At 37.4% G+C, this 23,123-nt stretch overlaps 1 protein-coding gene across 4 annotated transcripts in view; it reads right to left on the bottom strand.

Annotated features, from left to right (window-relative positions):
* ATP11C (ATPase phospholipid transporting 11C (ATP11C blood group)) overlaps positions 1-23,123 on the bottom strand; it is a 177,200-nt gene that overhangs the window by 76,988 nt on the left and 77,089 nt on the right. For all 4 annotated transcript variants that reach the window (XM_014796220.2, XM_014796216.2, XM_014796219.2 and 1 more), the window contains exons 2-5: positions 13,988-14,107; positions 6,529-6,618; positions 3,896-3,976; positions 1,701-1,808 (exon numbers count right to left, since the gene is read on the bottom strand). In XM_014796220.2, coding sequence (XP_014651706.1) covers positions 1,701-1,808; positions 3,896-3,976; positions 6,529-6,618; positions 13,988-14,107 — 399 coding nt within the window. The remainder of the gene's footprint in view (positions 1-1,700; positions 1,809-3,895; positions 3,977-6,528; positions 6,619-13,987; positions 14,108-23,123) is intronic.

The following is a 23,123-nucleotide window of genomic DNA, read 5'->3' as shown; positions in this document are numbered from 1 at the left end:
ATTACAAATTAAAACAAAAATGAGATACCACTATACACCTATTAGAATTGCCAAAATTCAGAACACTGACAACAAATGCTGGCCAGGATGTGGAGTAACAGGAACTCTCATTCACTGCTGGTGGGAATGCAAAACGGTGCAGCCACTTTGGAGACAGCTAGGCAGTTTCTTACAAAACTACACACGTTCTTACCCTACGATCCAGTAATCACACTCCTTGGTATTTACCCAAATGAAGTGAAATCTTATGTCCACACAAAAATCTGCACATGGAAGATTACAGCAGCTTTATTTATACCTGCCAAAACTTGGAAGCAATCAGGATGTCCTTCAGTAGGTGAATGGATAAATAACCTGGTACATCTAGACAATGGGATATTATTCAGTGCTAAAAATAAACGAGGTATCAAGCCATGAAAAGACATGGAGGAAACTTAAATGCATATTCCTAAGTGAAAGAAGCCAATCTGAAAAGGCGACATACTGTATGATTCCAACTATATGACATTATGGAAAAGGCAAAACTATGGCGACAGTAAATAGATCAGTAGTAGCCTGGGGTTGGAGGGAGGGAGGGATGAATAGGCAGAACACAGGGGTTTTTTAGGGCAGTGAAACTACTCTGTATGATATTATAATGGTGGGTATGTGCCATTATACATTTCTCCAAGCTCATAGAATGTACAAACATAAACCCTAATGTAAACTATTGACTTTGGGTGATAGCGATTTGTCGGTGTAGGTTCACTGATTGTAACAAATGTACCACTCTGTGGGAGATATTGATAGTGAGGGAGGTTGCGCCTGTGTGGGGAAAGGGGGTATACATGAACTCTGTACTTTCTGCTCAATTTTGCTGTGACCTAAAACTGCTCTAAAAAGTAAAGTTTATTATTAATTAAAATAAAATCTGCTGTGAATAAAAAATATTATTTGATATGGACAAGTCTAAAATCTTATGACAGGGATCTTACTGGATAATAATAAACAATGATTAATTTTAATAAAAATTAAACTGCCTGAGACATTAAAAAATTATAATACTTGGAAATCTCATACTTTGCTGGTGGAATATAAAATGATACAGCTGCTATGGAGAACAGTTTGGCAGTTCACGAAAAAGTTAAACATAGAATTATCATATGACCTAGCAATTCTACTCCTAGGTATATACTCCCCAAAATTGAAAACAGATGTTCAAACAAAAACTTGTACATGAATGTTCATACTGGCAATATTTCTAATTGCCAAAAAGTGGAAAAAACCCAAATGTCCATCAACTGATGAATGGATAAACAAAATGTGATATAGCCAATATGATGGAATGTTATTCAACCATAAAACGGAATGAGTACTGATACATGCTACAATGTGAACGAACCTTGAGAACCTTACACAGAGTGTGAGAAGTCAGACACAAAAGGCCGCACAGTGTATGATTCCATTTATATGAAATATCTAGAATAGGTAAATCCATCGAGACAGAAAGATTAGTGGTTGCCAGGGCCTGGAGGAGGGAGGAATGTGGCATGGCTGCTTAATAGCTATGGAGGTTTCCTTTTGGAGTCATGAAAATGTTCTGGAACTAGATAGCATTGATGGTTGCATAACACTGTGAATGTACTAAATGCCACTGAATTGTACATTTTTAAATGGTGTGTTTTTACCATAATAAAAAAAAGAATTACAAAAATTAATACCTTGATTTTTTCACTCTCTTTTCTCACTCGCTCTGCATTTTCAATAATGTAAACAGTGCTCTTGTTGACTTCATTGTCAGCTCTGTGTCTCAGCCAATCTTCATATCCCTAGAGAAAAACAACTACATAATCAAGCTCATATAATGAAGTCAAGTTGTTAATAAATTTCTATAACCCCCTCCGTGAGTTACCAGCAGATATTTATACTTACAGTATTAATTTCAATTCAAAATGCTAAAGAGACAACATTGTACATTTTTTCAGCAAAAACTAAGGTATGCTTTCAAAATACCCCTTAGGTAATAGGTCTATTGCATTAAAAGGGTCCTCCATTCTACAGAGAAATGTTAATGAAAACACAGGCGTTAGAACCTTACTGTTCTTCAACTGTAAAGAATGGAGATTTATTCTTCTAATTCTACTTTTATCCAAGCTAATGTTAACTTTCTCTACTTTTTTTTTTGTAATTTTATTTATTTTTTTTCCCCCAAAGCCCCAGTAGATAGTTGTATGTCATAGCTGCACTTCCTTCTAGTTGCTGTATGTGGGACGCAGCCTCAGCATGGCCGGAGAAGCAGTGCGTCGGTGCGCGCCCAGGATCTGAACCCGGGCCGCCAGCAGAGGAGCGTGCTCACTTACCCACTAAGCCATGGGGCCGGCCCTAATTTTCTCTACTTTTTAATTTGAAAAAGGTTTTCTGTGTTTTATTTTCTTACAGACTTAATCACTTAAATATACTCTTCTGTAAAAGACTGTTGGAGTGATCATCTCTGAGGAAATATAATTCCTCCTTAGGGACAGAGAATAGAAAAGGCAAGTTAGGATTATTTTGGCAGAGAATCTATGATAAGTTTTAGAGATCAATATTTAAACTTCTCCATTGACTTCGTGATAAAAGAAAAATACAAATTGGTGTTCATGTTTTAGAGTTAAAAGTAATCAGGGAAAGGTCTAATGGCTCATTTTTCTTTGGGATTTTTGTCTGGAGTAAATTTAAGCCAAAAGACTAAGGAAGGAGGATGTTCATTTGAGCACAACCTCCTCTCCTTTTTTACATCACTTTGCTTTTTTTCTTTATAATAATGTCTGTACCTTTTATTTAACTGTTTGAAAAATCTCTTGATCGCCTTCCCCTTTTTTCTCAGGTGCTATATTCATTCCTATTCTGTCCCTCTTTGTGACAATGCTAGGCTATCACTTCTTCCAGTATTTTCTGTGATGTCAGTGAGGAAAGAAAGGACCTAACAGGAGCTAGTATGGGGAGTAAAATGAATCAGTAAGAGCTTTTGAAAACCATACAGGCTATTCTCAGAACCAGAAATCCTATGATGTTAAAGAAAATAATCCTAACAGCTTAAGGGAAAGAACATTTCAAAAGTCTTTATTTAGCAATCACTTGATAAAATATTCTTGTAGTTCCTGGTAGGCAAGAGAGAGGACCAGATAACCCCAAGAGGAAAGGTGACCTTGTTCCCAATACTGTTAAACTGACCTTCATTTTGTAAGTACTTTGGGACACTTTTTAAAGCACTTTGGTAAGTACTGTCTAAAAGTATGTTTGTAATTAGCCAGGTCCTGTGGACTGTCCCAGTACATGATAAACATTGCTAACCCACCCCTTCACCTCCAGTTTCTTGTTTCCATTTTCAATTTCATCTGGAATTTTTCAAAGGTACTATCATATAAAATGCTCAGAACACTTCAAAGACATTAGCATCACAAACCGTGGCAGTTGTCAGCTTTGATAAGAAACAAGAATAAAAGTATCCTCTACCCACCACTCCCTTCAGCAGCATCAGGAAAGACAAAATTATTTATGCTCTTGAGTTCTTTACTACAGGCAACAGAAAAAAAAGTCCACTAGAATGGGAATTTTTTTCGGACAGACATACCACATTGAAAAAAAATCAATGCACATTAAAAATTCACTTCCCATTTTCCCACTGAGCTGTACCTTCTACCTACTCTTTCTTTTAAGGTTACATCCCCACACACAAATATTGAGGAGGAAAGGAGCAAAGAAACTACAGGTGTACCTTATGACCATTTTAATAGGTTTTTAATAGGAACCAAATACAAACTAAATAAATCAAGGATACTGCTCACTCTATGCAAATATGCAAAAGAATCTTTGATAATGAAATTCAAACCAGACAGGATTGAAATGCAGGCATAATTATAAATAGGAAATTTACCTGCTTGATGGCTGTAACAGTTATAACAAAGAAAAGTGGAAGTCCACTGGTAACTGGGCTAGTTGGTGTGTCTACTGTGACCTGGGTAAAGAAATTAAAATGAAAGTAGAAAGAAAATAAGCCATTAATTCATATGCAGCACTTGCATGCTGAAAATATTTCAGACGGAAATGCAGACAAAACATATTCCGGTAGCAGGGTGAATGTCAACTTTCATTAAAACAAAAGCAATTCACATGGCTGTTAGTTTAAGAAAATAGTTCTAAATTCAGGCTTAGTTTTCATCGCAGCTTGGATTAACCCCTTGACTGAAATATATCCATTCATTTACCATCTATTTGTTGAGGACCATTCTGTCAGCCCCTGTGCTATTAGCAGTCAGGCTCTAGAGATGATGCTTTAAACAAGGTGGAGAAAAGTCCCTGCCCTTGTACAGCCGGCAGCTTATAGGGAGAAACAGACATTAACACAAGTGAGACACTGAGATCCACAGAGTAAAGAGAAGTTAACCAAACGAAGGGAGGGCTTTCCAAGCACAGTGAATAGTGTATACAAAGTCTGTATGGTAGAAGGGAGTGTGGCCCATGTAAAGCAATCAAGGAAGCCAATGGCAAGAGAGAGTGTAGTGTAAGGTGGGGCTGGGGAGGGAGAACGGGGCCAGACCAAGCAGGGTCCTCTAGGCTAGAGGTCATTCTTTATTCCACAAACAGTGGGAAATCACCGAAGCTTTTAGGCAGGGAGAGGTCACATCACAGGAACAGAACTACATTTTGAAACAATCCTTCTCACTGCTTGGTGAAAAATGGAGTGGAAGGGAACAAAAGCAGAGGCAGAGTCCATTTAGGAGGCTACTGCTGTAATCCAGGGTAAAAGATGATGGCTTGGACGAGGGTGGTAGCAGAAGACATGGAAAGAAGTTCCAGAGATATTTAGAAGGCAAAAATGGCAAGATTGATGGGGCTGGCCCAGAACATAGTGGTTAAGTTTGTGTGCTCTGCTTCAGCGGCCTACGGTTCGCGGGTTTGGATCCTGGGCGCGGACCCTCACACTGCTCATCAAGCCATGCTGTGGTGGCATCTCACATACAAAATAGAGGAAGACTGGCACAGATGTTATCTCAGTGACAATCTTCCTCAAGCAAAAAGAGGAAGATTGGCAACAGATGTCAGGGAAAGGGAAAGGGAAAGGGAAAGGGAAAGGGAAAGGAAAGGAAGAAAGAAAAGAGAGAAAAGAAAGAAAAGAAAGAAAGAAACAGCAGGATTGGTAAAGAATTTCTTGTAAGGAGTGATTAAAGATGTCTTGCAAGTGTCTGGTTAACATGGCTGAGTGGATGTTGCCATTCTTCACTGAAATAGGAAATACTGAAAGAGAACTAGATTTGAAAGACAGAAGACCATGAGTTCAATCTGCCCTGACAACTCACTGACTCTCATCTCTAATGCCCACCCAGGCCTGCTCCTGCCACACACCCTGTGTTGCAGACACAGGCTTTTACAAGGCTCTGTGGCTTCACGCACAGACTGAGATACCAGTCTGGCATTCTTCAACAGGTAAACTCCCTCTAACCCCTCAAGGCTCAGTTCTGATACCACCTACTCTTTGAAGCCTTCTCCAGCTCCTCTTGGGTAGGAAAAAATCATTAACTTCCACCATGTCCCCACAACATTTTGCTCGTGCTACTTTTATATCTTTTACTACATTAGATTAAGTGAATACATGATTGTCTTCTTGGCTATAATATAAATTCGTTAAGGGTAGAAAAGTGGTATCTTGATCTTCATTGTACCTGCTTAAATCTTTGTTACCTCGACTACCACTGCATGGCACACGGCAGGTGCTTGGTATTCGTTCACTGAATTGAACTGAAGTGCGCTGCACACCAGGTGAAATGATTCTATGTAGTTTATTTTATGCTGTTCTGTGAGACATCTTAGCAGGGATCTAGAGGAGCGCCTTCTCAACTGCCCCATCATTCAAGATTGAAATTGGCTCTTTCCCATATCACAACCCAGATCGGTTTTAAGTAGCAGAGCTAAATTCAATTACAGTACCATTTACTCAAAGCCTCAAAGTGAATAAACAGAAGCACTTAACATCAACAAGGAATTTAAGCAATTTCATTGGGATGTTTCTGCTTCATTGAAAAAAATGAAATAAGAAAAAAAGTACTTTTAAGATAGTGAAATTTTCACGGGGTAATTTTGGTGAGGGAAAGATTTTAATAGATTATAGACTTAAAGATGGAAGATGTAATTTAAAATGTCTAAAATTTAAAACAGAGAACATTAGCAGGAACAGAGAAGAGATCCATCTACTAGGCTTTCACCCTTAAAGTAAATCAATGAGAAGAGCAAAACTAGTAATCAGGAGGAGAATAGACAAATTTTTAAATAAGCTGAAACTGGTGTTTAACTCAAGTTTTCTAGTAAAAATGCTACTTTAAAAATATATAAAATCATATATTTAAGGTCTTACACCTTAAAATGTAATATTAGTACTTTAAAAAGTCTTGTTATAATAAGCCCTTAAGCATCTTTTTAATCACAGGGCATTTTAAGGTTAGAAATGGATTGAAAATTTGTTTGAAGCAATTAAGTTTCTTAAACTGCAGTAGCTGTTTATGGAGCTCTTACCTGTACAAGGAAAATGATGAGAAAATAAAAATTTGCAATTCTTCTAAACTGTTCAAACAGATTCTTTGGGAGGAAATTCCAAAGTGTATACTGTAAGGGAGGAAGAAAAAAAAGATTATTCGAAAGGAAACTGGAAAAATCCTACTATATAATATGACTCATACTGGCCCAGATTACCACAGCGCTTTAAAAACACGTTAAAACCCAAACCCCACACATATGAATAAGCATATACTTAGAGGAATAGTATATAAACTCCTTTTTCAGGAACGAAGTTTTCACTTTGAGCATTACAATTGGGCCATCTAGTCCCATATCTTTGCTTTCCCTGACCTGATCTAAATTAAGTTCCTTGTTATATGCTCTCATATCATCCTATACTTCCTTGATAACACACATTACAGTGAATAATTTTATACATGTGCATTTTTAATTGAAATTTCTCCCTCAATAGGCAATGAGTTCTATAAGGGCAGGTTGTTCACCTTTTTATTACTTTTTCCCCAACACCTAGCAGAGTGCCTGACACAAAGCAGACACTAAATAAATTAGCTGGATGAATGAATGAACAAATTAATTCCTCTGGCTCAGCTAACCTCTGGACTCTCGATCATCATCACAGATATATCTCTGTCCCTTGTCAGTATCTCCCACCTCCATGACAGCTGAGGTATACACATATCCCAGGGCCATAGACGGTTTTCACTTTAATCAACAATATACCACCCTAGGCTTTGGTAACTGGTAATAGGTAAAGGTTTCAATGCTAAATTGTACGTGAGCAGGAGGAGAGAACTCGGGCCAACTGTCAAATCGCATAGACTTTCTCACTGACACCCGAAGCTCAAGGACTAGGTCATTTAAAACACCAGAAGAAGGTGGATTTTCTAGATGTCTTCATAAAGAAGACCAGAAACCAGAAAGAAAGAAATGTTTCTTAACCTAAAGATCTAAATTTACACTTGAACGGTCTCCATCCCACTTATCTCCATAATGTGAGAAAATATCCATTAAGTTAGGTAAGGTGACTGGAAAGCCAAAGTTGCAGAGCAAGACACAGTATATGGGAATTTACTACAGTTGTGAACCACATAATGACGTTTTGGTCAATGATGGACCACATATACAACAGTGGTCCCATATGATGAGTACTGTATAGCCTAGGTGTGTAGTAGGCTATACCATCTAGGTTTGTCTAAGTACTGTAGAGGAAGAAGAAATTTTCCTCTACCCTTCTAGGTTCTTCTGGCTGGTCTAAGAATTAAATTGATATAAGACAGATTAACAAGAGAAAAACAAACAAAAGTTTAATATGCATACCTGGGAGAAACCCAGGAAAACCGAGTAACTTGCCAAAATGGCTGAAGCCCTCACCTTAAATACCATCCTCAGCTAAAGACAAAGGAAGATGTTGGGGGTGGGGAGAGTCAGGGACTTCAAAGGGAAAGAAGGCAATTCACAGGTAGGTGAAAACGAGCAAACATTTGGAAAACAAGTGTTTGGCCACACAGACACAGAAGAATACAGAAGGGAGCTCAACAAACAGGCTTTTCTAGGTTCCTCCCTGTCTACCACCTAGTTCAAGTTGTGCTAAGGTGATAGCTTGCTTCCTGAGACAGGTTTTCTTATCTGAATTCTTTTAGGCAGTTAAGGGGGAGGTAAGAAGAAAAACTTTCTGAGTCTTTTGTTTCTTAAAAATAATCAGCCTAAAATAATCCTAACATTAAAGAGATACATTTGGGGGTGGCAAATTTTGTCCCCCTTCAGGGCACTCTATGATGTTCGCACAACGACAAAATCACACAAGGACGCATTTCTCGGAACGTATCCCTGTCTTAAGCAACCCATGGCTGTACTAACCTCTCTATAAAAGGCTTACGGGCTTTAGCTTCAGGAAATCCCAAGAAAATGAAGACGAATGGAGGCAAACACATTCAGTGAAGCAGCTGCATTATAACCACAGCCAACCTAGAAGGTTCTTCCCCCAGGGTTCATGGAAACGCCTCAGGCAAGCCCATTCAAAATGAAGTGCAGAATAGTATGTGGATATGCATCACTTGGGAGAAGAGAGCCCACACTTTTCATCAGATTCCCATGGCGGCTTGTGATCAAAAATAAAAGAGATCAAAACCACTGATACAGTCACTTTGAAGCTGAGGTAGTTCAGATCAGCACTTAACTGTCACAATCACTTAAGATCAATTTTCTAAAACGATAAGCTAAACTCCAACAACAGGTTCACAGCTGAGCATCTAGCTTGTTGACCTTCTGTTCCCTAACTCAAAGTTTGTTTTAATTAAATAAACACGCAAACATTAGGGATTGTTCGAGTCCTCTGTGGGGTGTTAACACATCAAAAGGGAATATTTTTGTTGTTGTTTCAAGGCCCCCACTGTTCACTTACCACTATTTTAACTTACTAAATGAACTGCTCCCTTGAGGAACTCTGCTTATTCCCTTTATAGGAAACTATTGCCATATGCCCTCTTCTTTCCTATATCAGGTCATGAGATATTAAGAGGTCAGGGAGCATATCATAAGCCCGCTTACCACAGGTGCCTAGCATGATGTTCGGCACATAGAAAGCACACAAGAAATCTTGATTAAAATTTCTGTATTGGCCATTTACTCCATTGCTCTAAATAAAAAGCAAATTAAGCGTCTCATCTCTTTATTATAATACAATGTAATATAGCATATATTATTTCAATGCAGACCAAGAGAAGCCTACTTTTTTAGAGTTTTCTAATTAAAACTGAAATTGAATTAAAGTTATATATACCAAGTTATTCAAACTGACTTGTTTACCTAAACAGTAGACTCGCAGACTTAGTCAGTTGCTACAAACCAAAAACAATGTTAATTCACAGGAAGAAAATGTTTAATAGCATTTGTTTCATACACATTGATGAGAATGGAGATTTTTTTTTGGTCATAAGTAAGTTCTTGCTCAGAGAAGTCAGTAAGTGGATCTTTTATACTATCTTAACACGCAACTATGAACTTAAAAAGCAACCCAACATTTAGAACATGTTTCAAAACAGTTTCTACAGAAAAATGCCAGCTTCCTAAATATATACAATGCATTTTACCTCTGTTCTGTAGTGAATTAAATAATTGGTACACAAATGTGACCCTACAGATGCAATTACGTGAAAAAATTGTGGGTTACCCCTCAAATATCTACCACCTAATTTAATTTGAAACCCAAATCCTATAACTTTGATACACAACTTTCCTAATTCAACGGAGGGAGGCTGAAGTGAATCTCAGTTTTGAGAGTTTATTTTTTCAATTTAAGCAAAAAGAAGCTCTAGAACATTATTTGTTTTTATCCAAAGTTCAAAAATTTTTTGATTTAGCATTAAAAACGCTGATGGGAAAGCGAAAGCTCCAAAGAACTTGATCTGATGTGTCTGTATATCACGAGAGAAAGGGGAGCAGTTAAAAAATGAAGTAGTAACTATTTAAAGTGACTATTCAAATTAACAGCCAGTTGTGATTGAGTTATCAGAAGGAGCAATGACTTGTCCAACTGCTAGGATTTGTATTCCATGGAACAAGATAACTATAAGATTAGTTGTAAATGAGCACCTAGTTGCCAATAAGCAGACCTCTAGCTTGAGTAACTGTTCACTTTGCAAAATGACTGTATCCATTTTATTATCAACTCTCCTTGATGTAGGCATTAAATCCAATTTTGAGCATCATAGCAGTCTACTTTCATTTTCATTACCAATGTCAAGCAGAACTTTCTCTTTTTTTAAGTACCACACTTTCCACCATAAATTCAGAAGAGCAAAAAGAGTTATGAGGACATTTCTGTGTTAGGATTTAGTAAGTTTAGCTAAAAAGGACCTTCAGGGAGTTTGATAAGACTCAGACAAAAAAAAAGTCTAATAAATTCTACTGATGATTCTGATTTTTAAAATGAGGGAAAATGCTAGTGTAATTTTAGGCTTGAAACTTTAATCCAAGATATTCTTTCACATAGGAGTACTAAGTTTAACAGTGGGCATACCTTCAAAGAGTTAGGTGGAGCTCACTGATTCTTATCCCACTGAACAGCCTTCAAGATGAAGCTCAGGAATTTTAAAGGGAAAAAAACGTAGAAAAGACAAATATGATGGAAGCTAAAGGTCCTAAAGATCCTAGCAGGATGCAATCAATGTTCCTTTAGCGACAGAAGGGGATTTCTTAAGTTTCATATTAGGTACAAAATGCTGGAAATTCCCAAAGGTCCCTGCAGAGAGCATTAAAGTAAGAAGGCTGCAGAGAACAAGATTTTCTAAAGAAAGTATTTGTGTTTCAAAAGAAGAAAAGAACACTACTTTTATAAATGAGTAAAATTTAAAGTAAGTCAAAGTATTTATCTTCAGTGTTCCCTGCACAACATTTCCAGTGTTACACTGACATTACTGACATTTGTAAACAAACAAACAAAAAGCACCCAATTAAGAGAAAGTTATTTTTATTACTGAAGGGTTGAGAAAGGAAATCAACACTTGCAACAAAGTTGGAAGGCAGCTAACATATTCTATAAATTGTACATTTCTTCAATTATAAGATTCTGGTGCAAATATGAACAGCCAAAAGACAATGTGAGGAAGAAAAAATCAAATTATAAAACTGTTGTTCTCTCCAGAATGGACCCAAAGGCCTCCTTTTAAGAGAGATCACTCCACACGTTCAAAACATATGAGACTGAAGAAATCAATAGCACTGCTCAGGACTGTAATAATAATAATAATCACAGAACCATAAATAACAATAGCAGCTCCCATTTATTGAGTTGTTATTACATGCCAAGCACAGCACTTAAATGCTTTCTGTGGATTCCTTTATTTCATCTTCACTACAATCCCATGAGGTAAGCACTGTTAACATTCCCATTTTACAGATAAGAAAACTGAGTCAAAGGGAGGTTAAATGATTTACCTTAACTTTAAACCCAGGTCTTTTGTCTACCAAGATGAAGCTCTTTACTAATACACTGTAGGCTATCCTCTTATAAGTATTCATTGTATTAAGATTTCACTGTTTTTCTGAAATTAATAGTATACTGTCAGTTCCTCTTCTTCTGCTCTAGAGCTTTTATGAAAAAGCAGATTAGTTAATAAGCATTTAACTAGAAAAACTGTAAACATATAATATTTACAGAGAAAAAATGATGTGTTAGTCTATCAATGTAGAAATGTTCACTTCTTTATTTTGGTTCCTAAAACATATATATATATATATAGATATACATGCAACTCTGTTTAAAAACAATCTTTATTTGCCCCATAAGCTCCTGACTATTTTTAAAAATATCCTATTGCATTTTTTTTGCCTGCTGGCAAGACTGAAGCTAGATAAAATAGGAAAACTATTCTATTAAATACAAAGAGTTGAGAATTAAACTGTCATACGTTCTTCTAAAATGTGAAAATGCAAAGTACATCACAACAAAATGATTATCACTAGTTCAATGAAAAGTCACTTTACCATCAGTGTGTCATTTTACTATCTTCCCCATAAAACACTATGGAAAACAATAATTCCCTAGAAAATATTTTATATTTAACTTGATGGAAAAGGAGAGAGAAAACTGAGGAAGGAGCCTGATGGTGTTCAGGGCAGGCCGCCCCAAGATGTGCCACTCTGGTATGCGGATTATTTCGAGCTAAAGACAATAAAGGCTCAGAAGACTCAGGAAGAACATTTGAGTTTCCCCCCACAAAGTGCCTAAAGAATTTAACATAGAAGACCTGTTCCAGGAAGGAGCCACTACCATATGATGGCTGTAGTATAATGTGAAATAAGATGCTGCAATAGGAAAGGCACCAAGCCCACCTTATCAAAAATTCTGTCTCTCCCTGGCCACCTTCTCTAGGTGGCCCTGAAAAGAGTTGTCAGACAAACATTTGCATTTCCATATCCATGTGAATTGTCTTCTTCCCCTCTGAAATCCCAAACGACTACTCCTCCAACACCTTCCGTGCCTTTAGCTAAAAATACTTAAGTGAGCAGCTTAGTCAGAATGATGAGTTGCTCTGTTCTTTCTGAGTTTCTCCCATGTATACATGTTATTAAACTTTGATTTTCTCCTGCTAACCTGCCTTTTTAATTATTTGGCCAGACATAAGAACCTTAGGACATATAGAACATCTTTCAGTTCTATAAGTCTATGATTCTGAGTCAAAGGACTACTACTGATTGTTTTCTTGGAAACTATAGGGTGAGTCACAATTTTCAGTGAAAGAACTATTCACTATCTTGGGCACAGGTATGGAAACTTCTGGCTGAGGATAAATTTTCTGCCTTAAGGTTAAAGATTAACAGGAAACACACATTTAATCCAAATATACTCAGAGTGTTCTACAGGTCAATGGATCTGCTCATTAGGCAACACAGTTTTCATTTACTCTGTCCATGTTTTCCACGTTCATCTCCTAGCTAAGTATAAACTGTACTACATCATTACCCAAAGAGAAATCACATGTATGTTTGAAAACCAATAAAAATTTTTAAGGAAGGGTACAGTTTTGTGTTTCAGGTCCTAGGTGTTTGCAAACATACAGTGAACCAACTGGCACCAACATTTTAGATCTGCCACGCCAGGCTGCATGAGAAAGTGAGGAAAATTAGCAAGATCTGTGCCATGTTACAAGAGACAGCAGTGGGCCAGCCATCTAGCACCTGGGACCTACCCTGGTCAGCCAAAGGTAAAGATTAGCAAACTAATACTTATAGAATGATGACTACTGGGTACTAGGAACTATAAAGAGTGTTTTCACATACGGAACATCAGCTCCATTTCATTGATGAGGACATTCAGACTCAGAGATTAATTTCACCACTGTCACCCAGCTAGTAAGTGATCAGGCCAGGATTTAAACACAGGTCTTCAGGCTTTTGGGCCACTGCTCTTAGGACTACACTATGCTGAAGTAAGATGATTATTCAAATGGTGGCACAGCTACAGTGACTGAACTCTTAACTGTTCAAGCAGTGTACTGAGCAGAATGCACCCTATAGGACCCAGGAGTATATCTGAGAAGTGTCACAGTGGAATAGAAAGAGGTACAAATGTCATGCTTGGATAGCACCCTCCAAAAGAATGTCAATTATTTACAAGCTAGTCCATCCACTTAAGGGCAACTCAGGAAGCTATGGGCAAGTAAATAATGCCTACTTTTAGCACACTTTAAGGCTTAAAGTAATACATATAATCAACAGGTACTGTGAATCATAATGGAAGGCAAGTGAAGGATCTTTCAATTATAACAAAACAAAGTGATGCTTTAAGAAAAACTGCCTTTCAGTGGAATAATTACCACAGTTGGTATATGACTGGTCTAAGTGCACATCTATGTATACATATATAAATGCAGCAGCTTCCTCAGAAGTATAAATAAAAACAAGTGCATTATCTGGATCACTATATGAACATCTTTTGAGTTCAAAAACAACTTACCTTAGACGAGACTATTCTATTATCACAAAATCTTTGTGCAACATAAGTTTCTGTTTCTGAAACTGGATGATTGCCAACAAGTACTGTGCGTGTACCAACTCCATTCTCTTCTCCAGCACACTGACCAAGAGAAAGAGGAAACAAGTCAGTTTTTCATCACATTTTTCTACGCTTCTACTGAGTTCAGAATTCTTGTCTAAGCATGTTTGGCTATAGTCTACAGAGAGAGCAATAGGGAGAGGAGAAAACCTTGTTAGAAAATTCAAACTCCACTAAGCTCTTTGTTGCTGACTTAGTGAAGATTAGTAAAAATGTTGCTTGAGCCAACTGTTCTGAGGCCAACACTGCAATTCTAAAATGTGTAAATTAAGCAAAGTATCCTGGGGGCCAGCCCGGTGGCATAGTGGTTAACTTCACGCGCTCAGCTTCGGCGGCCCGGGGTTCGCGGGTTTGGATCTCAGGTGCGGACCTATGCATGGCTTATCAAGCCATGCTGTGGAAGGCGTCCGTCCCGCATATAAAATGGAGGAAGATGGGCACGGATGTTAGCTCAGGACCAATCTTCCTCAGCAAAAAGAGGAGGACTGGCAACAGAAGTTAGGTCAGGGCTAATCTTCCTTACCAAAAAAAAAAGTATCCTGGATAAAGAGAACAGTTTAGTGGTTACCAGAGGGGAAGAGGGTTGGAAGGTGGGTGAAAGGGGTAAAGGGACACATATATATGGTGATTGATAAAAATTAGACTACTGATGGTGAGCATGATGCAGTCTATACAGAAACTGGTAAATAATAATGTACACCTGAAATTACACAATGTTATAAACCATTATGACCTCAATAAAATAACTGGAAAAAAAAGAAAGTATCCTAGAGAAACAATATTTTTACTGCCAGTCATTTTTCTTTCATCCACAGAATCTCAACCATTACCCTCACAGCAACACACTAACTTAAGAAAGGTCAGACTGGGAATATTTAATTTATTATACAACAACTAATGAGGACAACCTTGTCAATTACCTTACCAGACAGCAGAAAGCAAATTACTTCTAAACACAAAATAATTACTTATAAGTATTCAGAAACAGAATGGCTGCCTCTATTAATGGAATGATTAACTACGTCGACAAAGAAATGTTATAATTCTCTGGCTTTTTAGGAAAAATATTCCTTTGCGATCTCTCAGAGCCTATTGTCAAAAAGTCCCATTTCACACAATATATCTCTAATGCCCTTTTACATTTTTAAAAAGTAGATTCACTGAATCTAGAAGCTCTAAGGTTGAGCTCCACTTTACCTCACCCTTTTCTTTCACTGAGGCTTCACTCTGTTTTCTTATCTTAAATCAGGATAATATACTTTCTTATATAAATTTGGGATAGTCTACTTTGATGGTACTATATTATCATGTTTGAGATACCAAATGATAGAAACCAATATCTACTTACACATTTCCATCATAATTTTTAAAAAAGATATTTTCCCAACCTAAAATGTTTTAAAGTATGTAGCCACAATGATTTTCCTTCTTTTCAATGATTTATTTAAAGGTCAAAGATGTAAATCTCTACCCCCAAAATAATCACTTTAAGCAAGACTACTTAAAGCTTGCAAAATTCTTGAAATGTCTATATTTGGATGTATTTCAGTCTGAATTTTTGTACCTTCTATAGATATTACAGGGAAAGTGATTTTTTAGTTAAAAAAAATAAAAATCACCCCAAAGTATAGATAAGACCTCTTGCCTCACCATTTTCATTTGAGCTTATTAATTATTTAGTGGAGTATTGCCTTCAAAATCTGTAGGGTATCAATCAAAAAGTAATTGGGATAAACTGAAGTAGGAGAGATTTAGGCTGTATATAAAGGGTAACTTCTGGAAATCTACCCTGGCATGGGCTAAGGGAGCTTATGGGAATCTCTATCCACAGCAATCTGGAAAAAGTCAATAAGTATCAATGCTGGACAGCTTAGCTATTTACCTACCTGCCCAAAGAGAGGGCATTAGAACAATTGATTGTACAATGAATGTCCTTTGCATGCTAAGAGTCAGTGATTACCAGGTAAATTTTCAAACAGTTCCTGGAAACCAGTAAACAGTATTTTTACTGGAATCGTAGCTATATACATTCTGCAGGGACTGACTTCTTTGTAACAATAATATGCAGGGTCTGACACAGCCTACTGATACAAGCACTAAATTTTCCATAATATCCATTTTGCAAAATGTAAACTGAAAGTGAATACATCCACTAAAAGTATAGTTTACTCTGCTTTACCCCTACCTTTGCCCTCTGTTGCAAGTTACGGTCTCACTATAGTCTCTACAACAGACCCGAACCTTCTATCAATTTGAATTACAAAAATTGTCAAGTCCATATACACACTGCAATTTACAACCTTTAATTTAATATTCATATTTTTTTAAGTTTTTCACACAAGCAAGAAGTGGCTATAGAGTAAACAAGGAAGAGCTATCTTTTATGCCAGTTCTCAGATCATTCTACAAATGGAAAAGGGGAAGAGGAAAAGAAAAAGAGGTAGAGGGTCAGCGAAGCAGGATGTTTCCTGCACTGCCGATATAGATTGCCCCCTCGGTTAAGAGTGGCCACCGATTAACTTAAAACAAAATGAACCAGTACTTCCCCAATTCTGAATTGCCTTCAACTTTGTTCTCGGGCAGCTAACGGCATTCCAGAAAACGAAAGAAAGGAACAAGTATAATGCAATTTTCCAGGCACATGATATTTTTATGAATTCCCTACATTTGAATAGCATTTACAGTTTTACTAAGAGCTTTCCCCATACATTATCTCTCTGATCTCTTTCGAATAAGGCCTAAGTGACCTCTATCTCCATTAAATTGGAGAAAATGGATTGAAATTGCTGTGCAAGTTGTGGTGGGGAGGGGCAGATCCTAGCAGAGATCATGGTTAGATGATGAAATAGGAGCCAGAGAGTATTTATAGAATGTCCACTCCTGAGGATTTTTCAAAAAAGGGCAAAGTCTTCTCGGCCCAGGCGAGTTTTGGTTGGGAGGTACCTGAGAACTGGGGGTGGGGTGGGGTGAAACAGACGACTTTTCTATGCCTGTTTTACCCTAAAATCTGATGAACCTGCAATTTCTAGTGGAATTTGCTCTAACTGTATAACCTTGTTTGGTTTGCATGAAAATGGCAATGCTGAACTCCTGTGTAAATTCACTGTAATTTTCCATTTGCTGCCAATGTAGAGTGTTAAAACAGTGGTTTTAGGTCCTGTGATTTTGAATAACATAGGTGCCTTAGCCAAGGCAGAGAAACTTCAATTAGGAATCATAAAAACATTTCCCATTGGGATGGCACACAATGTAGTCTGGAGTGGGACTGTATGATTCCCGCCACCTCATAACGAATTTTAATTCATTAAGGGTCCATCCTGTGTAAAACTGCTTCCCATCCAAATGTCCTTAGGAACAGCTTTTTTTAAAATTAAAATATATTGGCACAAATTCTATTTTAATGACTATAGTAAAAGGCATAGAAAAACATTAAAAAGTATTTATAATATAGGAATTAACAGAGAAAGCAATTTAATTTTCTTCCTCAAGATGAAAATCACCCTTTTGTATTCCTGATTTATACTTCCATTGTATAAACTGAATATTGCAAAAAAAAAAAAAAGCAAGTAATTTATACCTAAACATAGTCTCTCAATAAAAATCAGAGTAAAATGGTACTGTTATTCAACTAGTACTATCTTAAAATCCTATGCCTCTGCTAGGCATAAAACATAGAAAGCTGTTGGAAGTATAATTTGTTTCTTGATTGCCTCCAGACCAGTGACTCCATTAAAAACTGAGAGAAAATAGAGACCTCAATACAAGACTGTCACTACAAAAAATTGGCACAGGATCTGAAACAGAGCTCACCTCTCCATCTATTCCAGGTGTTGGCTGACTTAAATTTATCACTTAGTCATAGATCAGTGGTTCTTAATTCTGTACGTACATTGGCTTTATACATAATACCAATGCCAGGGTCTTTTTTTAATATTTAATTTAATTTTTAATTTAATTTTTCTGGAAGCTCCCCAGGTGACAATTCTAATTTGTACCCAGGGCTGAGAAAACTGCTACAGAATCTCTCTCTTTGACTTAGTAATTGCCCTTAACTAATATCTTACAAGTTTTTAGTATACCAGCCACAATCCTACACTTTTCTTTAAGTAATTAAATTAATTTAAACAATTTCCTTTCCAAAGAATAAAAATACGAATAACCCTCAAATACTGTCCCCTCCAACCATTTTAAGCTGCTCACAAGATGAGATTCTCCTTCAATATTTATTTTGCATGTGGTTAATTCCCATCAATTATTCAGATCATTGATAATGAAAATTACAGGCCCTGATACGATACAAAGCTACTCAGGTTATCAGCAAATCATCACCGATGTCATCCCTGGCAATCACACAATTATATTTATTGGTAATCAGACTACTCTTTGTGAGTTACTAAAGCAAATGTATTTATGCAAAATCAACAAAAATTCCTTATTAAAAATCTGAAAAGTTGGCAATGATTTAAAACTGTTCTCCATGCCCCAGCCCCAAAGCTATTTTCTTCTCTGAAGTTTTTTTTTTTTTTTGGTGAAGAAGATTAGCCCTGAGTTAACATTTGTTGCTAATTCTCTTTCTGCTGAGGAAGATTGGCCCTGAGCTAACATCTTTGCCCATCTTCCTCTATTTTATGTGGGACACCTGCCACAGCATGGCTTGATAAGCAGTGCACAGGTCTGCACCCAGGGTCCAAACCTGCAAACCCCAGGCCACCGAAGTGGGGCATGCGAGCTTAACCACTATACCACCGGGCTGGCCCCAGCACAAGTATTTCTGAACAGCATAATCAGTCTTGAAAAGGCCAAATGACCTCAAAATTGAAAGAAAGAGCATTTCATCCAAATTTCAGGCATCTATTAAAATGCTCCCAAAAGTCAGCATTTCTGTACTAGGGTTGGAGGGGCAGGGTGCAGGGAGGAGAGCACCACGGTGCCAGGAAACATTCCCAGGGTATTAAGCTTCTTGGTTAAAATTGCTGCAATGTATTCAGAGGTTATATTGCTGAGGTTTCCAAGCCCGTTCCATTATAACAAGCCAAGAAGAATAATCTTGATGTGTAATTTACAGTCATAACTCTAAAACGAGCCTTAAAATTACAATTTTCAGATTTTGCTTTTATTGCATCTCCTTAAGTGATTAAACTCTCTCTCCCTCCTTTGCCTGAGGTAGTGAAGCAAGACCAAGACAAGACGTTTTGTGTCTTCTTGCCTTTAAAGCTTAATTATGGTCATATTAACTGAAAGTCTCAAACACCTGATCAAAAGACAACTGAATATTCAAAGTAAATCCCTAGACACAAAGATCGTCTCTAATTAGGCATTACCCAATGGCAACACATTTAATTGAATAGAAATTGCTACAGGAAATGGATATTAAGCCCCACAAAAACAAACACCTAAACAGCAAGCACAATGCTTAGGAGAAAGCAGAGACCAAGACACAAGAACAACGCCTCAACGCCTCGTTTGGAAGTTCAGAGTTAGACTTTCATCACCTAAATGTGATCCACTGAGCAGTTTCATTTACCAGGACAAACAATTCTAAGTGTTCGCAATCTGATCACCCTCCCCCACCATGCCCTCACCCCAAAGACCTTAGGGCTACAGAAATGTGGCACTAAAAATGAAATACAGCTCTTTTACAGGATGGCTAATAGAGAGTCGATAGACCAAAAATGTCATAAGCATTTAGTGATTCAAGATTCTAACTGAAAGTATATATTTTTTTTAATGATTCAGAGATTCTTTCATTTATAGAAAGTAACCTAAGATTGTTAAAGTTGGGGCTGGGGCTCAGCAACTCCACTTTCCTTGTTAACAGTATTTCTCCCAACCCAGAGCCTGATGGTATTACACACACAAACTTAACTAGAGATGAACTGAGCACAAATGTCTACAAGGCCTCAGAAGTTACTTTTCACTTTCACTACCCATATCTACAACACCACCTTGCATTCCAAACACTAAACAAACTTTAAAAATCTAAATAGGGAGGTACATAACTTCTAAGGATAGGAACAACAGTGAGGCTGACTGACAGACAATCCAGCTAAGCATTTACCATAGCCCTCAGGAAATGGATAAAAATACACATGCAAATAGAAAGCAAGGATAAAGAAGGCCCCAGGACCTCACAGCCCAACCCAGCTGAAAAAAGAACAGAATAAAATATAGATCACAAACCTCAGAGGTAGGAGGTAAAGATGGGACCATCTGCATACCGTCATGCGAAAATTTCCTAACACAATGGCAGCTAAATCACAGAGAGAACGCTGCAGATTATCAAGCAACTTGTACCAACTCCTGTGATCCTTGTCAAGTTTTCCAGAATTTGGGAAGACAGCCAATTGTGGCTTGCAAGTTTGTGTAAGTCCAAGGGAGGTAGCAAAGGAAGCACTAGAAGATTGGTCTGTTCCTTAGGACTTCAAAGCAGCTCTCTGGTGCCCTGACCTCCATTGTTACACCATTTGACATCTTTTTTGTTACTCTTCTCCAAGGAACTGACTTGCCTTTGTAACTTTTGATTTTCAAGTATCATTATTAAAATATTAGTATCTTGCCCCACATAGCATTTTCTCATCTTGTAAAGTTCTTTTCTAAACCATGCCTACAATAAATGGACCATGATAAGAAGTGGGGCTAAAAATTGAACTTTTAAGGAAAATTCAATTGAACTTTTGGTTCCAGGCAGGTAAATAGTATAAGAGGAGGAGATATAATCTAGGTATTCACTATGATAAAATAAGCCCCCCCCACTATAAAAAAGTGACTGTAATACTGTACACTGAAGCTTCAAATATGTGTACCAAAATATATATAAGGCCTAAGCAGATGTTTTTCATGGAGGAGTTCCTTAGGGCTGGAAGATTTTTCTCACTTTTTAGAGATCTCATAGGTAAGAAAGTTTTATTGCAGAAGCAAACAATAATACGTCACAATGGCAAGGTAAAGAACCACTGGATACCTTAGGATGAAAAATGCCTTTACCAATATCATTACCTAGAAGAGGCAAATTCTCATCCAAAAATCACTTTCTAGGTCACCAGAGAATTTTTATTACAATGTAAGAAGAGATAAACTCTGGCTAGAGCAAAAAAATACATTGCAAAAGAAGTGTCTGATATGCCGAACAGGGTTTTATCTCCCATTTCAGTGATAGCATCATTATTATAAAAGTGATAATAAGTTTCCTAGAAAGGTCTAGCAGTTCAAATATATGCTGGAGTGTGTCCAGTGAAACCAATGAATGCATTTTCTTCCTGGTATTGTTAAATATCATACAGAAAGCAAACTAACTAGAAAAAAAAAGTCCAAGTTGTAAATGTAATTAGTTTAAATAGCACATCCCGGCTATACTTGTTTATTTTTTAACATCCCCAACAAAAGAGGTAGGTACAAAACAAGTTTTCATTGTGGAGTATGGCTGAGACGAACAGGCAAAGAAAACAAGGGGAGGGGCTGTGAGTTGTGACTCTAGCCTCACAAAAGATAGTAGTTACTTCTTCAGTGAAGCATTTCTAGCCTTCCATTCAACCACAATATCATGGCCAACTTCTTGGCTCAAATTATGCCTTAAAGAAAAGTCTGTTTTTGACAAAAGCATACTCCCTATAGGGGAAGGCTTTTAAGGCAAGGTTTGGAGTTAACAGGAGAAGCAATAAAGACATGACCCTGGGAAATATTATTAATATGTATCGCCTTAGCTGAGCCTCAATTTCCTTCACAGTAAAATAAGGTCACGTAACTTATAAGACTGCTTACAGTAGGATTAACGAAACACCCAAAGATCACTTTAAAGGACTCTAAAGGTTCTTCAGGTGAGAAGAGGATGAGGCTTGCAGATACCAACTATATGAATATTAAAACTCCAGGAACTGGGCCAGCACAGAATTAGGAAACGGCCTCAAGATAATTCAGGTGGAAATGTTTTATTTAAAGTAAGAAGTTTCTGGCTCTACAGAAAAGGCACAGGCAATTCTGATGCCACCCTTGTACAAAGGGGCAGGGTGAGTTATGGCCCACTGGCAGAGACTGCATGGTGCACATGAATAGGACAGGGAGGCTGACAGGTGGCATGTCTGACCACAAGTGAGGGCCACTCAAGGAGTCCCCTGGAGGCCGTTGTCCATAACAAAAGCCATTAGTCTTTTGGAACTGTTAATCTGACACCATGGGAATAAAATTAGGAATTCATTTCTCCCTTTGTGGCAGAGCACACGGTGACTTCAGAACTGTACTGGAATTATTGACATTTTCTCTAAATCTCCCTCCCTTCTCTCCTCCCAAAGCTTTGGATTCAAAGCTGCTGCATACTATACAGATTGGGTGCTGCTATAAATTTAACAGGTGATCTGTTTGTAATTATCCTAAAACATGCTTAAAAGAGATATTAGAAATCAGCAGTATGTTTCAAGTATAATATATAACTTTCAGTATACTGAAGCACAGAAAGAAGAGCACTGATAATAATAAACTGATTTATTTATGGCTTAATGGCATTACTTATAGCTTGCATGTAATAAAAATCGTTTGGTTTGTGAAATTTTAATATTCCTTTGTGTACTGCCAACTAGGAATGACACAATAAGATGGACTGGCAAGAATATCAGAATACATCACTCAATGTTACCCAAACTGCATTACATGGAACAAGTTAATAATGAAGTTCCTTATGGGGGAAGGCTGCTTCTGTAACCTCTCCTCCTGGTTATTCACAATGCATATTGATATAATAAAAGCTCTAAAAAGTCTTGAAATAAAGAAACCTCTTAATCTTTGTGTAAGTCAGCATTTCCTATAGAACTCTTCTTCTCCACCCCGAAGGAAGATGCAGTGACATCACGTTCTGTACAACACAGCAGAGCAATGCTACTCTAATGTATTTCTTGACTCATCACAATCAGCTATACTGGCAAAGCACTCAAGGGTATGAGGTGAGATAACTGTTAAATTTGTGACAATTTCTCTCCCTGTATGCCAAATATAGATAAGAAAAATTAAGCGTTTGGTCAGGATCTCAGTTGGTTGCTTTTGCTTCTAA

This window comes from Ceratotherium simum, chromosome X (genome assembly GCF_057802395.1).
Source record: "Ceratotherium simum simum isolate JZ-2026a chromosome X, ASM5780239v1, whole genome shotgun sequence".
NCBI classification, from domain to species: domain Eukaryota; kingdom Metazoa; phylum Chordata; class Mammalia; order Perissodactyla; family Rhinocerotidae; genus Ceratotherium; species Ceratotherium simum.
The sequence above is the reverse complement of the archived record's forward strand: the minus strand, read 5'-3'. Positions and strand labels throughout refer to the sequence as shown.